This window comes from Amblyomma americanum, chromosome 11 (genome assembly GCF_052857255.1).
Source record: "Amblyomma americanum isolate KBUSLIRL-KWMA chromosome 11, ASM5285725v1, whole genome shotgun sequence".
NCBI lineage: Eukaryota > Metazoa > Arthropoda > Arachnida > Ixodida > Ixodidae > Amblyomma > Amblyomma americanum.
The window spans coordinates 8,311,231-8,326,121 of NC_135507.1; the positions used below are offsets into that span (position 1 = coordinate 8,311,231).

Here is a 14,891-nt window from a genome sequence, read left to right on the forward strand (position 1 = left end):
AATAGCTTAGTGGGTGAGTAAAAACAAGTTTAATCACAATAGGAAGCATATAAGTAGCTAGTGGTGAACATATAGCAAAAAATAAAAGTTCATACAACTTGTTACTCCCTTGCTGTTCCCACAGCGTTCATCTCTTGACTAAAATCTAGGCACAATGTTGCTAGGTATGGCCTAGAGCGAGTTTAGGACTTGTTACATGAGTAATAAAAATATAAAGTTCTGCACGTCGCTCAGAGTGATCACAGGATGGTGCACATCAAGGACAAACACAGTTTGCAATGGACAGTTCTTGTTAATTTCTTTGCTAACTTTGTCGAGTTCTTGTGTTGCTGATTTATTTTTACATGCATTTCAAGACTTGCTAGGGCATTGATTACACCAGCAAGGATTTGAGGTTAAATGCAATACAATCAGAGAGACTGTAAACACCAATATTATTATATTATACAATATTATAAGTGGGCGTTTACCGCATGAGGCGGATTTAGGGTTGCTTGATGGCGGAATTAAACACTGGCCCGTCAATGGTCCAGGGTCCAGTTTGGTCCAGGACCTTTTTCCCAAGCATCTCACCCCAGAAGAGCCGAGCACCAGGCCGGGAGAAATCTTGTACCCATTGGAAAACTGGTGGGTAGCTGACAGCACTGGGGATCGAACCCAGCACCTCCCAGATGCGAGGCGGATGCTCTACCACAAGGCCACGCTTAGGTTTAAAAACCGAACCATTAGATAACCATATTAGGTGAGTCGATATAGTGGGTGTTTAGTGGATGTGAAATATGCATATTTTAACAAAAAGGCTTCATTAATGTCAAGCATCGATGGTGACAACACACTTTTTCTCGCAACCAACTAATCGCTAGAATATGAGACCAGGAAGTTCAATGGCTACACTTCATAAATTTTTTTCTCAGAAATGACAGCCATCAGTGTCTGATAAAATGAGTGATACTTTGTCTTGGAGCAGTTTTCTTGAATATGTGTGTGAACAGTAAGTGCAAGTATGAATGCATCAGAACAGCAAGAAAGAAAAGAAAAAGGCCATAGTGATGCCACTGCATGTGTCCAGCCAAATCATGGCATGCAGTAAAATGACATCATATTTGATGTCGAAAGTTGACTACTGTAATGTTAAATATGACTGCATTCAACTGCGAGTCTACCGAATGAAAAATACAGCTCTACAGCATGAACCAATCAGTCAATCCAGTAATTTCCACACTTTCATATCTTGTCATGAACATCCAATAGCAAGTTCATTCGTGGTTCAAAAACAAACCACACATTGACAAAGTTCCTCATAACACTGCACAAATTACAGCACAAAAAGAAGTTAAAACAAACAGTCACAAAACTTGCTACTTAAAATAGCCTGAAATAACACGTCAGTAGCAATTTGCTTAGGTTCAGACAAGGGATCACCATACAGATCACTCAAGGAGGCTAGCCATGAGCCCGCTTGTTTCACTCTGGGACTTTGTATGGTAAAAGCATACAAGAAAAGAAACAATATGAGTAAAAAAAAATGTCCATGTCCACATCATACCTTCAATACAATGCTAATAAAATGTTCTCACTACGGAATGTCACAGGCTAAAGTGTGGCATGTGACAACTCTTTCTACTTTAAGGCAGAGACGAGGCGACATTTAAGCACAAGTTTATATAAATTCCACACACACATGATCATAATGATAAAAGTGTGAAATACTAAAAAAATAGCAATTTAAAGATGCCCATACTTATTCAGAGTAAGTACAGTGCTGATGTATGAACCAGAAAAATATTGTATCAAATTTAAAAGTATTTTTTACATGCTTATATGTACTGTTGGCAATATTGGTTGAGCAACTGTTTCTTGCCTTGCATTATGCGAAAAACGTCTTTACTTGAGACGCTAAGCGGCAAACGACTTCAGTAGCAGCATGGAATCAGTTTAGCTTCAGCAACCGCTTGAACCAGGCTTGCATATGCAGTGTTTTTATGCTAGACATGGAATGGCATGCACCTCTTTGTGAACCCAATGTATCGCCCTTGACTTCTGAGATGTTTACAAATATGACATGCACGCTGTTAAGTGCTTGCCATCTTAATTTTCAAGAAACATGACGTATCTACTAAACCAAAAGCCGCCCTCGATGATCCAAGTAAATAGTAAAGTATGGTCCCACATAAGTAGCACTTAGCTTGATGTAAGAGTCAATTACTCATTGCCAAAATCATCATGTGGCAGCCCAGAAAACAAGGTCACAGACAAGTCCATCAACACTCACTCCTGAAGGACTTTGGTCACTGTTATATAGCTTGTATCCTGTACCTATTAACAATTTCCTATTCTGTGTTAGTATCGCTGAAGTCGGTAAGGACAGTTTGACTCCATTCACTATCCTCCAGTTGTTATATGTTTACACTCCTTCCATGAACAAGTTACAACATACTAACAGTGTAAAGCAACATTACTGTTATGTTGCAAGTATTGTGTCAGACTTGAAGGATGCTTATCCTTGAAGAGGAAAATTGACTAGCAGCCACCAAAAACTGACTGCTGAAGTCAACTGAGGGACTAACCTCTAATCAAATACTAAGTAGGTATCCTCTGTCATTACTGTTGTTGCATATTGTTTTGCTGCTCTGAAAAGCTACTGGGTGAGTACTTTGTTTAAGCTGAAATTATTGGAGTTGCAAATTCCATTCAGTGTAGCACTACACAGTGGCTGCTTCTGATATGTTGGCCACGACAGCTGCAATGCCCCGCACCTCAGTAGTCTAAAAGGCACATTGCATCATGAACTGGCAGTGCAATAGCGCCCGCCAAGGCAATGCCCGTGCTGTCCGCCAGCGATGCAATGCGCAGAGAAAATTCACGGTGTTGAGGAGCTACCTGAAAACATAACGGAACGAACAAAAATTTTAAAATTGCCACCACATTTATTTATTTATTTATTTATTAATGCTGCAGCCCTCATTTGAGGGTCATTACAGGAGAAGAATTGTTAAAAAAGGAATTCTAGGCACTGCCAATACACCATCAGAAAGTGTGGTCAAAGCATGAATACAAGATCAGTAATGAATAACAAAAAATGCATGCGTGAAAGCATGAATCGAGAAGCGAGAATTGACAACAAAAAGCATGATCAGTTCTTAATTCTCTCATTTCCTGTAGTAAAATTCCCAAAAAGACGTTCGAACTCTGGCATATTGTGCTACTGCAGCACAGTCTAGAATGCAGCGCCACAAAGTAATACAAGAGGGAAAGAAAGGGGTTTGGGGACCATCAAGGAGTGTTTTATGAGGCTGTGTTGTGGCACTGCAGTTTTAACTTGTACTGTGTTTTAGAGGAGGATGAATATATGTTTCTTTGTTTGTTTTTGTTCATGTTTATGCTTAAGAGGTTTAACGTCCCAAAGCGACTCAGGCTGTGAGGAACGCTGTAGTGGAGGACTCCAGATAATTTCAACCACCTGGGGTTCTTTAACGAGTGCTGACATGGACATGGGCCTCTAGAATTTCGCCTCCATTCAAATGCGACCTCCACAGCCAGGATCGAACCTGTGTCCTTCAGGTCAGCAGCCAAGCGCTATAACCACTAAGCCACAGTGGCAGCTAGTTTATTTTTATTTGATCCTGAGTTATCTGGAGAAGCTGGCCTCCACATGGTTGTGCCAGCACCGATCATGATGAATAATTACTCCTAAATACTTAAAGCTACATGTATTCGAAGAAGTCTTCACTAATTTTATAGCCAAAATAAAGCAGTTTTTTCTGGTTATATGAGCTAATGTTGACTTCAAGAAATTAATCTCCACTGCCTGCTTTACGCATCACTCACATAAACCTTGCAGGCATTGCTTTATTTTAATTTGATCAGTTGTATTTAGCATTCTGGAGTAAATTAAAATCATTGGTGAAAAGTTTTATTTTTACAGGCTGAAACAAGAACATTAGTCACTGATATAAATAAAAAACAATAGTGGAACCCCAAACTAAACTTCTAGTGAATTAAACATGCAGTTTCCAATGCATATAGATTGTACACGACCACTCAAATAGGCTGCAGTCCATTTCACAATATCTGAAACAATAAAACTACGCAAACTGGAGTAAAGGTTGGAAACATTTTCACTGCTATGTGGGTTGCCCTCCACCATTAGCGCATTTAACACTGAGATATCTCTGCCAATAGGTCTAAGCATGAAACAACTGCAGCTGACAGCCCAGTGCCATCTTGTGTTATGTATAGATACTTAGTTCCCTTGTATTTGATGTTATTTTTAAATTCCCATCTGATCTTTTGGAGCTATGTATGCTTCTTAAAGGTCCAAATAACATGTCCAACTTCCGCTCCGCGGGTCACTAGTTCGACAACTAGTGAGAACCCCATTTTAGCACAACAGGGGTCAAACAGATTTTGAATGAACTCTCCAGCAGATCCTCTTCAGCTTCGTCAAATTTGCTTCTTGAAATTCACACAAAGCCACCTTTAAGCATTTTAGGCGTAAAATTTTGTGACGAGATACAGTTGATTCTGGTTATATTGAACATAAAGGCGACCACGAAATAGTTTTATACATCAATATTTCAATCTATATATAAAATATGTCATCAGGTAGGCTTATTAGGATTCTTGATCAACAAAGATTACATACTCTCAGTTGATTTGGTGACAGAAATAGGCTTTGATTTCTTTAAAGGCAATTCTCACCACCAGCAACTGGAACACTAAGAAGCAACTTTGCCTCTGCAGGCTCTCCTTGTGCGAATAGCAGCTAAGGCTCAGTGATATGAGATATAAGCACTGTGTCTGGCCCTCCCCCGCTTGCTGAACTGCCACGAACCCTATGTTAAAGGTGTACTAAAGAGGAACCTGAACTCGTCTTTTTACCGTGGGAACTCGATGTACACGTTCCGAGCATTCTTAGAAACTTCGAATTATTGTCCTGTGCGGCCGATTTCCCTAATTTAAATGGGATTAAACGTCCCGGCTCCCACCATTTTTTTAAACTCAATGCTGAAGGTAGGAGGAGTCAACCAATACGTGGAGTCGCTTTCAGCCAGTCCCGTGGCAGCTTGCCGCCTTGCGATCGGCGGAGTGATGTATAAATCAGAGTCCACGCATATTTTTATTTCCATGGGCCTAATTTGTGGCTATGTTGTCTGCGACTGAAACTACTTAGTCACAGAAACCTAAAAAACAAAATAAAAACGAAAACGAAGCTGCCACGGGACTGGCTGAAAGGCACTCCACATGCTGGTTGACTCCTCCTACCTTCAGCGTTGAGTTCAAAAAGAGGCCAGAGCCGGGACGTTTAATCCGATCTAAATCAGGGAAATCGGCCGCACAGGATTATAATTCGAAGTTTCTCAAGAATGCTCGCAACGTGTAGATGGAGTTCTTATGGTAAAGAGACTAGTTCAGTTTCCTCTTTAGTGCACTTTTAATCTGGAACATCCCCTTTTCTCCTGCCTTGCTGGCATTCAATCTCCCCATTGCCCATACCCCTTCTCCCAAAGTGTTAAGCCTGGCTAGCCTCAGACCAGCTGATAGGCCAGGTCCCTTTGGGGACCTTGGCACAGGATATTCTTGACACTCAATGCCATGTCATAATAAAGTTCTTTCTCTCTCTCTTCAGACCATACAAGCTGAGAAGCAGTAATATAAGCTTCCTTTTCTTTACAAAGAAACACAATTCTTGTCTTCCATCTACTTTGTTTTTCCAGTAGCTTAAACAAAACGACTACTAATTCTATGCAAGTCATCACGCAGCCAAAGCTATGACTGCTGCGCCTTGCCTTACAGTTTACTACAATAAGCAACTGAACAAACAGCTGTACCTTTGACATCTGCACTGTGATAATAAAGCACAGCACAAAGCTCAGCTCAAAAATGGAATCGAAAGCTGTGACGGAGGCGAAGCTTAAATGATCAATTTTGCCACAATGGCGCTTCCAAAAATTGTAGCACCCACGCATTCATTTATGAGTCTTGCAAGCAGCACCATTTTGTTAATTTCCTGAGCCAGTAAACAAACATGACAATTAATAAAAGTCACTGACTGAAACTGGGGCGTGTCACAATTGCTTGCAAGACACGCTGACATATATGAAATGCATGCCAAGATGATGATCGAGTTTCTATCACATAATCGTCACAATCGATTTTAAGCTGCAGAGTACTGTTTATCAATGGCCAACATGTTTTGCTCAACAGAGTGAACTCACGTCTTTAGAGATCCGATAGAAAGTGTTGACGTAGGCTGCTCCGCCGAGGAGGCCTTCGTACAGTACGACGACAACTACAATCCAGAAGCTGGGCAGGAAGAGGAAATAGGCCTCCGAAAGGATGAAGACCATGTTGGCAAACTGCAGAAAAAATTATGACATTAATATAACTTGCAAGCAGTTTTGTACTCCAGGAAAACAAGTCACATTCTGAAGCCAACCATATGTTGTTCTGCACCTCCTGTGGCATTGCACCGATTGTAATGTGCGCATGGCTTCTCTGAATGCATGCGCCAATTATCATCATCACCATGTTCTGATCCCACTTTGAAGGCAGCATCACAAAGCTTAAGTGTGCTAAAAGGGGTACCAAATAATTCTGACTGTACTTTGTGTCACTGCACCCACATTCATTATTTGCAAGGTAGTGATCTGAATTAATGTGAAACTAGCTGAAAAGTGTTCCATTCTTTTATTCTTGTTCACAATTTGATGACATCAAATTGGCAGTATCCAGAGAGGCAAATTTCCTTTGCTGTACCCAGTTCTGCTGCTTCAGAAAGTCAGTGTGCTATAAAGGTGATATCCGCAGAATTATTGTTCTAGGGTATAGCTCCAATACTCTTAGTGGCTTGGACCTCTAGCCCGTTTACACCAAGTGGACACTTGGTACAAAAATTCTTTTTTCCTTTTTTTACAATGTGCTATCACATTTGTTTCATACTTAATTCAATGTATATATTGTGAGGATACAATCAAGGCAGAAGATTTGTTCACAAGGCATTTCGCCACACTTATAGCAGTATGTATACACCCAGGAGAAATATTGATGACAAACCTGCAACAATGGAAGGAGCCACAGCTTTCTTATTTGTATAAAATTTACAGAAGACCGTGAAATGAGCACGCCAACTTGATACATAACCTGAAGCCTGAAACAGAGAACAATGTCACAGTGTTTGAAGCGACAAACTGGTGATCTTGTCTTTTCTACAAAAGAGTTCGGCAAGAATATAGCCAAGTGCTTACCACCTGTACTGCTCCTTGTGTGTAAGCTTTGTGTTCCTGAACACAATTAGCTCAAGCTGCAACGAGACAAAGGCTTCATGTAAATACTGTAGTTGGACTTGGTTAGTTCAGGCTCGGATAGAGGTGCCCAGTACCATCACAATGAGCCATAAGAATAAACAAGCTCTAAGGTAATTCACTTAGGATGTGTAATAAAATGGAAGAAGAAAGATCAGCACATACCAGTCCTTGGTTTATGAAGTACTCGGCAAAGTAGACAAGCCCAAGAGGAATCATGAACCTGAGCAGTGGCTGAAATCAAAGTGGTACAAACTTGTGTACATAATTAGACAAGCCAAAAAAGTGTGTATTTAGCCACTAACATATCTGGTTATGTAAACAAGTTAAAACCTAAAATGATCACAGCTGTAAAAGAACTCAGCGGCAAGTGTGAAGCCAAAGCAGTCTTTTAATGCTAATGAGACCATTTTGTTCACCATTAACCTAGCAATTTATTGGAATTAATTACTGTATACAATAAATAAACAATGATGGGTAATTGCTTTTAGCAGTTTCTGTTCGGTAATAGAGAAAGCGTCAGTAGTACCTGTATTTTTTATGTCACTGCCTCTTCCGTCGTTCACCTCTCATTCTACTTATGAGTGACTGTCAATACTTTATGCTTTTGAGCTGCGTATTTAATGATGGCTGTGCCTCAACTAACCTTAATAAGCTTCAGCTTTTGCATGAATGTGAGCGTGCTTTTGATTTGCTCTGAACAGCCGCTGCTGCAACTCAGAAGTGGTTCTTCGTCAGGCACGACTACGCTGGGCTCTCTTGAGCGCAGTCTTGGATGGACTAGAATGCCCCAGAAACTGCAAGGGACATAAGAAATGCACATCAGCAATTCGTAGTCATGTCTTGCTAGTCTCTACCTTCAGCAATGTCCCAACTTGAAGCATTATCTACATAAATTTTCAAGGTGCTAAGCACAGATCTGCATGAAAATAGTCTCACAGAACAGAAACAATAACAGAAAAAAATGCCGGTATACAGTTCTCATGCAATGCTGGGAATGATAACTGATGTACAGGGGTAATCATGCCAATGACAAAAGCTTTTGTTTTGCAGTGGACATAAGTTGGCTAGCAGTGATGATGGTGCTTCAACCATGTGGCGTATTCTATTTCCACTTGGCAAGATGTTAAAGGGACTATGCAATAAATTAATTGAGATTAAGTAAAGCAGACGAGAGATAGGCATTTCATGAGTTGTCACCCCAACGCAAGAATTTTTAAGCTAGCATCAATAACAACGAAGATATAGACGATTAAAAATTATGCTCCTCCTCTCCCCCTCAACTCGTACACGCGGGGCACCAGACAAAAATAAAGAAGAGAGCTCTGGGACTGGGCCCTGCCCTTGTATACGTCATCCGCCGCCGTTCCTTTTGCAACTTCCGGTTGTCGCTCCTAGCACCCTAGCAGCAGCGTCGGCGGCATGGTTGCGGCGCGCGTCGGGTTTCTTTGCTTGTCATCTGTTCTAGTTAGCAGTAATGGACCTGGACCTCGAGGCGCGACTGCTCGCTCTTACGGCCGTGATGGGCATCGAGCCCTATGCGTTCACACCGTACCGGCTGAACACCAGCGACGACAGTATCGACTCGGCGAGCCACTGCGAGTGGATCCGGAACTCTCGACAGAAGGAGGCGGCAGAGGAAAATTGAAACCATATGCGCGAAGGCAATGCCCTGGCTCGTGCTTGCCCGAAAGGGTCGCGCGGCGGCATGAGCAGACGATTGAGCAGATGATTTTCACGGCTACCGGAAGTGTGCCCGTGACGTTGTGGCTGCCGTGGCTCCAGCGAATGAGAGCGTGTGGTGCCCTGGCGACGTCATGGGTACAGTGACGTCTTTTTCACGATTTTAGTTTCAAAATCGGTCACTACGAGCACACCAATCGGCCCGCGAATTTTAAAAAACACGGTTTTTAAAAATTCATAATAAATTGCCGGCTCAGTTCCGAAGCATTCACTTGGTGTGAATGCTTCTTAGCATCATTTCTAAGCATTGAAAACATTTACAAGCAACTTTTTATTCATTGCATAGTCCCTTTAAGATGTTGATCTAACACTGTCACTTAGGAGGCAAACTTCGACTTTCATTACGAAATTCACTATCGTTTTGCTTAACATAAAACTTGAAGAAAGCTCCCTTTTGAACAATTCATGCTTCTACAACTCCAGGGAAATGCACTTTTACTGTTAACAAAATGCTCAAAAGCAAACAAAGGTATGTGCGTAGTGGTAAAAATGGAAACAAAAAAGGGGCATGGATCTCTAGCATTTCACCTCCATTGAAACACGACCACCATGGCCCAGATCATACCCATGTCTTTCAGGCCAGCAGCCAAGCACCATGACCACTGAGCCATTGTGGCAGCCCAAATCCTGAAGTGAACTGAGTGGTTAATCATGTGCTGCTGTTCTAGCAATACCTAGTTTTATGTATTCTGCACAGTTTTGTTTCAAGATGCTGCTTCAAGTGTTTACCACATTTGTTCCACAAATGTAAAAAAAATGATGTTTAGTATTGTATTGTATGCAGGGCTTAATTTCACAATGCTGAAAATGGGCTGCGAGAGATGCTGCAACAGCTCCCGGTTATTTTAGGGTGCCTGGGGTTCTCCAACATGCAATGACATCGCATAATGCACAGGCATGGGCATGTTTCCATTTTGCCCCCATTGAAATGAGGCCAACTACAGATAAGGTTTGATCCCAAGAGTGGCACTTGCCTGACTGCCATCATCACTGGTACACACAGCATGACCAAAAGGGTCGTCTCAGGTGTCAAGACTGATGCCATGGCAGCATAAGACAGGGCACCCAGGACGCCAGCGCCACCTAATGAGCACACACAGATCAAATCAGAGCAGGCAGTTTCTGCACAGGGCTGCAAGAAGTTGCAATGCAAAATGTGCTCTATTCTATTCATTTTCTCCAAACAAAACATTGTAGTGTATGGTCGCAGTAGACAGATGGAATGGTGGCTTCCAATTAGGCAAAGTGATAAAGAGACTAGAGCAATGTGCTAAGCTAGTGCAGTGCACTTTCCAACAGTAAGTCCAAACAACAACACTGGACTTTCCAAGGAATTGCAAAGTAACTGTACAGTTCTCTAGCAACATTCCTTACTCTTTAATAGAGACAATCTTCAGCAAGTTCAAACTTAACAGGTACATCTACAGATGAAATAACAAGGCAAAAAAAAAAATCATTCTCATAAATTTTACAAAATGAATTTGACACCATACTTTTTGCTCTGCACAGAATAACTCAACGTAACATTGACACACACCTATCTTAACCTTTATTTTTATGTGAAAAGCCCTCAAATATTAGAAACAAAAGGATCCTTAATTTTTGTAAAAGCCACATGTACCTCTTGTTTGAATTCTATACATTTCATGGCTGTTTTGATTTAGTTATTCATTTATTTATTTATTATTCCCCAAATGCCCCTAGGTAGGGGTTTTCATGAGGGGTGGACATCTTCAGTGAATGATGACGTGTTGACGTGTTGATCTTTCACTTTACGCATTTTTTTTTTGCCTTAATATCAATGTCCATGCATCTGAGTGAACTTCCTCAATTAAAGCCCGAAAAGAAATACTGCTATTCTGGACTTAAAAATGCTATTGCAATGAAGTGCAGATGACACGATCACAAACAGCAGCGAATGAGTTGCATACCTGTGCCGGATGACCAAGTTGATATCACATCCCTGCAGATAAGAACAGGTATCAACAAACAACTCAGGCAGAGTCCTTATCACCTCTTTCATCAAAATCTGCCATGCCATTACCTACCAGTCTTGTGGAAATAGAAACTTACGATTCAAAGTACGATGAGTAAGCAAGGAATGTGATCTCGCCCAGGCCACTTCCAATGGCAGCACAGACAACCCCTGCAATAATTCAATCCAACAATGCTTGTACAGCAATAACTGAATAGAAGATCAGCTGGGGGGATTCGTGATTTGCTCACCAAGAAAGGACATCCACTTCGCAATAGTGAAAGAGGTCATAAGAAAACTTGAGCAGGAAAGCAGAACAACAGCGGTAACTTGAATGCTGGCAAAAGAGAGAGAAAATTTGATTCACTTACATTTTTCTTTCATGTTTAACCACACCAATGAATATTCAGCACTGTTTGGTTAAAGTGGTTGCTGTTGTAGTTTTTATTTACATGCATATGTATGTCCTCCGCTCTTATGAGCAGCTCGCTGCAAATATCCATATGCAGCATATTTACACAAATTTGGCACAGAGGCTGTTTATTTCTTCAGCTTAATTAAAAATCTTCCATGTGAACATGCATCTGTCTGGCTAGTGAAAGTATGTGTCATACTTAGACGGTTTGCGAAGATCGTTAAATTGGCTCTTAATGCAAAGAAAAGTAAGTTTCACTGCGAAGCGAAGAACAGGCGCCGAAAGCTCAAGAGGAGCAGCCTGAAGCCATGTTCCCGCTTTGTGATGAAAGCTACTTTTCTCTGCATTAAGAGCCCGTTTAACCATTTCTCGCATTCCCTCTAAGTATGACACAAACTGTACATGAGGGCTATCACTGGCTATTGCAAAGAGCTGTGTGATCTGAAGCTACATACGGCTCAAGTATTGTACAATCAGCTGTTTTTTGCCATTGAGTTCCATCACAGTGAAATTCAGTAAACAGTGTGGCATAAATGCAAGCTGTTCGCACTAGTCATGTATGAAGCCCACCTCTAAAAATGCAAAAAAGCAGATGCATGCCAGACTGTTTTCTTATTTGGGATAGTCGCACCTTGTGCTGATGTTGAAGAAAGGGGCAGTGAGCTTTATAAATAGGGCAGGCAGGATATCTGCAAGTAGGATTGCCTGGAAGATAGAGACAGCAGTGATAGCAATTCACCATTTCATCAACACTGCTGTAATATGTACTTTCTAAAATGAAGAATATTAATTCATACTGCAGCAAAAAGCAAGCTGAATGGAAGAAGATGGGGACAAGCAATAAATAGGCGGCATTAAGGGAGTCACACAAATAAAGTGCACAAGAATGTCAGTGCATGTGAAATCAATCAGAATTCAGACTCACGACATGCGAGATTAGACATCCCATGCAAATGACATCAATAACTATGAAACAGCACAATAATCACTAAAAGAAGTTATAGTAGCCCATATTAATGCATCAATGTGATTATGGCATTATTAACCAGTGTGCACATGGCATCATTATATAAGATCCAAAAACAATCCATACACCATGGGCAGTGGCTGGCAAGTGACCACTTGTTTGCAGCTGTGAGTCTAGGACACCACTTTTTGTTACTCAAATTTCTGTAACCTTAAAACAACAGCATTTCATTGATTGATGGAAGAGGAACAAGATGTAGATCGCTCTCAAAACCACATAATATATAATCATGTATGGAAATTTCCAGTATAAACAACACTCACACAAAACTGGTTCCATTTACATATGACTGAACACAAACAGAAATGAGGGAAGGGCTCAACAATATTTACTTTGTTAATCAAAACATGCACAATGTACATGATGTGATTCCACATTTCTGATATAGAACATAAACTGTTTTCAGTAAGCTGTTCAGATCCTGGCAGAAAACACCAGCCTGCTGTTTATGTATTGCTCCTGTTTTTCAGAAAAGCCTGTTTAAATACATCTACCATGCTAACAGTTGAAAAAAAAAAAAAGAGTAACAGGTAACACATAAGGATTATCCTAGAATCAGGATTGTACATGTTAAAATGGAAAACTTGGATCAGTAACAGATATGCCACTTGAAAAGAGCAACTTACCCCTGTGGATGTTGGATTGCACCTTGTGCTGTTCGGTGGATGTGGATCCACCGTAACCTAGGTGAGGACAGCAGGATGTTGTAATGCAAGCAAATGAAATAAGCAAATAAATCACTCATGGCTGTAGGGTTCTTACATTATGAGGACCAAGATCCTTGTTGAGGATATCAAATGCTGCACTAAGCATAACCACGTATGCATAATTGTTGCAAAGCCCCAACAGCCTGGAATGAATCACATATGTATGCTCATTAGATTGTTCCTTTGGGAAAGTGGCCATAACATTGTGAATTACAAGCCACAGCTCAGTACGCAATGAGATGAGACAGGCGAAAGGGGACAGCATCATAGGACTTCGTTTTTCACTGCTCCACGTCACAGCTGAATGTAAGATGCAGTCAATAACGAATGCACACTTGTCCACAGGACCATTATGTTTCACAACTATGTTTATAGCTCTAGAATGCCTCAGTCCATCGTATTTGATGAAAGGCAGCCACATTTTAGGCATGCTCTTTCAGTTATGCTTTCATGATGAAAGAACATAAACTGGCCATGACAACTCGCAGAACAGATGAATTTATTAGTGTCGAGGATGACCTCCATGTGAGACGTTCTAAATACAAACACCGATCAATTTCTGAATTCTTGGAAGACCAAACAACAGCTGCAAACAGAAGCTGACCCTATTGTATTTCATGCTAGGTTATTGTAATCGCTCTTTAAATGCCCAACTCAATGAAATCAAGCGAGCAGCCTCTATTCCATATTAGGTCCTTAAAAACAACTTTTCTGTGTATAAAGCATTAATCAACTCATCTTCCTTTAGAACTCTACAGGAAGCCATATCTATTGTCAATATAAGACCTTTATTGGAATAAATATGGGAAAAAATAATCATTACCAAAAGCCTGCAAGATTGCGTGTGCGCCTGAGTTTATCTCCATGATCTGTGGTGTAAAGGGAAAAGATTGTTGTTAAGATCACAAATATCCACAATACTGAGACAAATGCAATGTAGAAATAGCAGCATTACTGCCCTACAACTATGCAATGATCAGTTCTCTGGTTTCATTGTGGTGTAGTGTTTTGCCATTACAGCACACTATGGGTTTATCCGCGTTACACTTTTCAAAATCTGTGCACAGAAATTAACACAACACCTACTCAGTTACATAAAGGGTGATGCTACACACTACTTATACATTAAATTTTTCTGCATTGCTAACCACAGGCATAGCCAAATAATTACCCAGTAAGTGAACTCCAACTTACAGAACAGAGTGGTACTATGGGCCAGTGGCATAGCCAGAAATTTTGTTTGAGGGGGGGCCTCCTTATAGAATTTGTAGAGGGATCAAACACATTAATCATAATTGCATTGCCAATGCCAATGCTATTGTGTATATGATGCTGAAAACGAATTCTTGAACGCTAAGCACTGTCAAGACATGTAAAATATGTATTTTTCATAAAAGAACATATTCGTATGTCCCAAAAACTGTGGAAGAAATAACTGATATCAATGCTTCTATCTTTTTTGTCTATTTAGTAAGTAAAGAAAATGTCTCAGGAATTTTAGAACTATATCAGTTGGAAACCACCAAAGTAGTGCATATCTCTGATATGAATAATCAATTGAGGACAAATATTTTAACAAATCTTAGTCATTCAAGAACCTTGTTTACAATTTTGTACATATGCAATGGCCACGAAAAAATCTGAGTGACACTGTCCTTCATTCCAATGTATTGCGTGGGCGCAGCTGTCATTGGTCAAGTATTTTAAGTAATTGCATCGA

At 40.6% G+C, this 14,891-nt stretch overlaps 1 protein-coding gene across 3 annotated transcripts in view; it reads right to left on the bottom strand.

Annotated features, from left to right (window-relative positions):
* Positions 1-10: 10 nt before the first annotated feature.
* Positions 11-14,891, bottom strand: part of Cln3 (CLN3 lysosomal/endosomal transmembrane protein, battenin) — a 20,611-nt gene continuing 5,730 nt past the window's right edge. For all 3 annotated transcript variants that reach the window (XM_077643770.1, XM_077643771.1, XM_077643772.1), the window contains exons 2-15: positions 13,995-14,040; positions 13,227-13,314; positions 13,091-13,147; positions 12,069-12,142; positions 11,274-11,359; positions 11,121-11,193; positions 10,979-11,010; positions 10,022-10,130; positions 7,951-8,101; positions 7,470-7,538; positions 7,248-7,303; positions 7,057-7,150; positions 6,219-6,359; positions 11-2,880 (exon numbers count right to left, since the gene is read on the bottom strand). In XM_077643770.1, the coding sequence (XP_077499896.1) occupies positions 2,758-2,880; positions 6,219-6,359; positions 7,057-7,150; positions 7,248-7,303; positions 7,470-7,538; positions 7,951-8,101; positions 10,022-10,130; positions 10,979-11,010; positions 11,121-11,193; positions 11,274-11,359; positions 12,069-12,142; positions 13,091-13,147; positions 13,227-13,314; positions 13,995-14,040 (1,199 nt within the window). In that variant the 3' untranslated portion in view covers positions 11-2,757. The remainder of the gene's footprint in view (positions 2,881-6,218; positions 6,360-7,056; positions 7,151-7,247; positions 7,304-7,469; positions 7,539-7,950; positions 8,102-10,021; positions 10,131-10,978; positions 11,011-11,120; positions 11,194-11,273; positions 11,360-12,068; positions 12,143-13,090; positions 13,148-13,226; positions 13,315-13,994; positions 14,041-14,891) is intronic.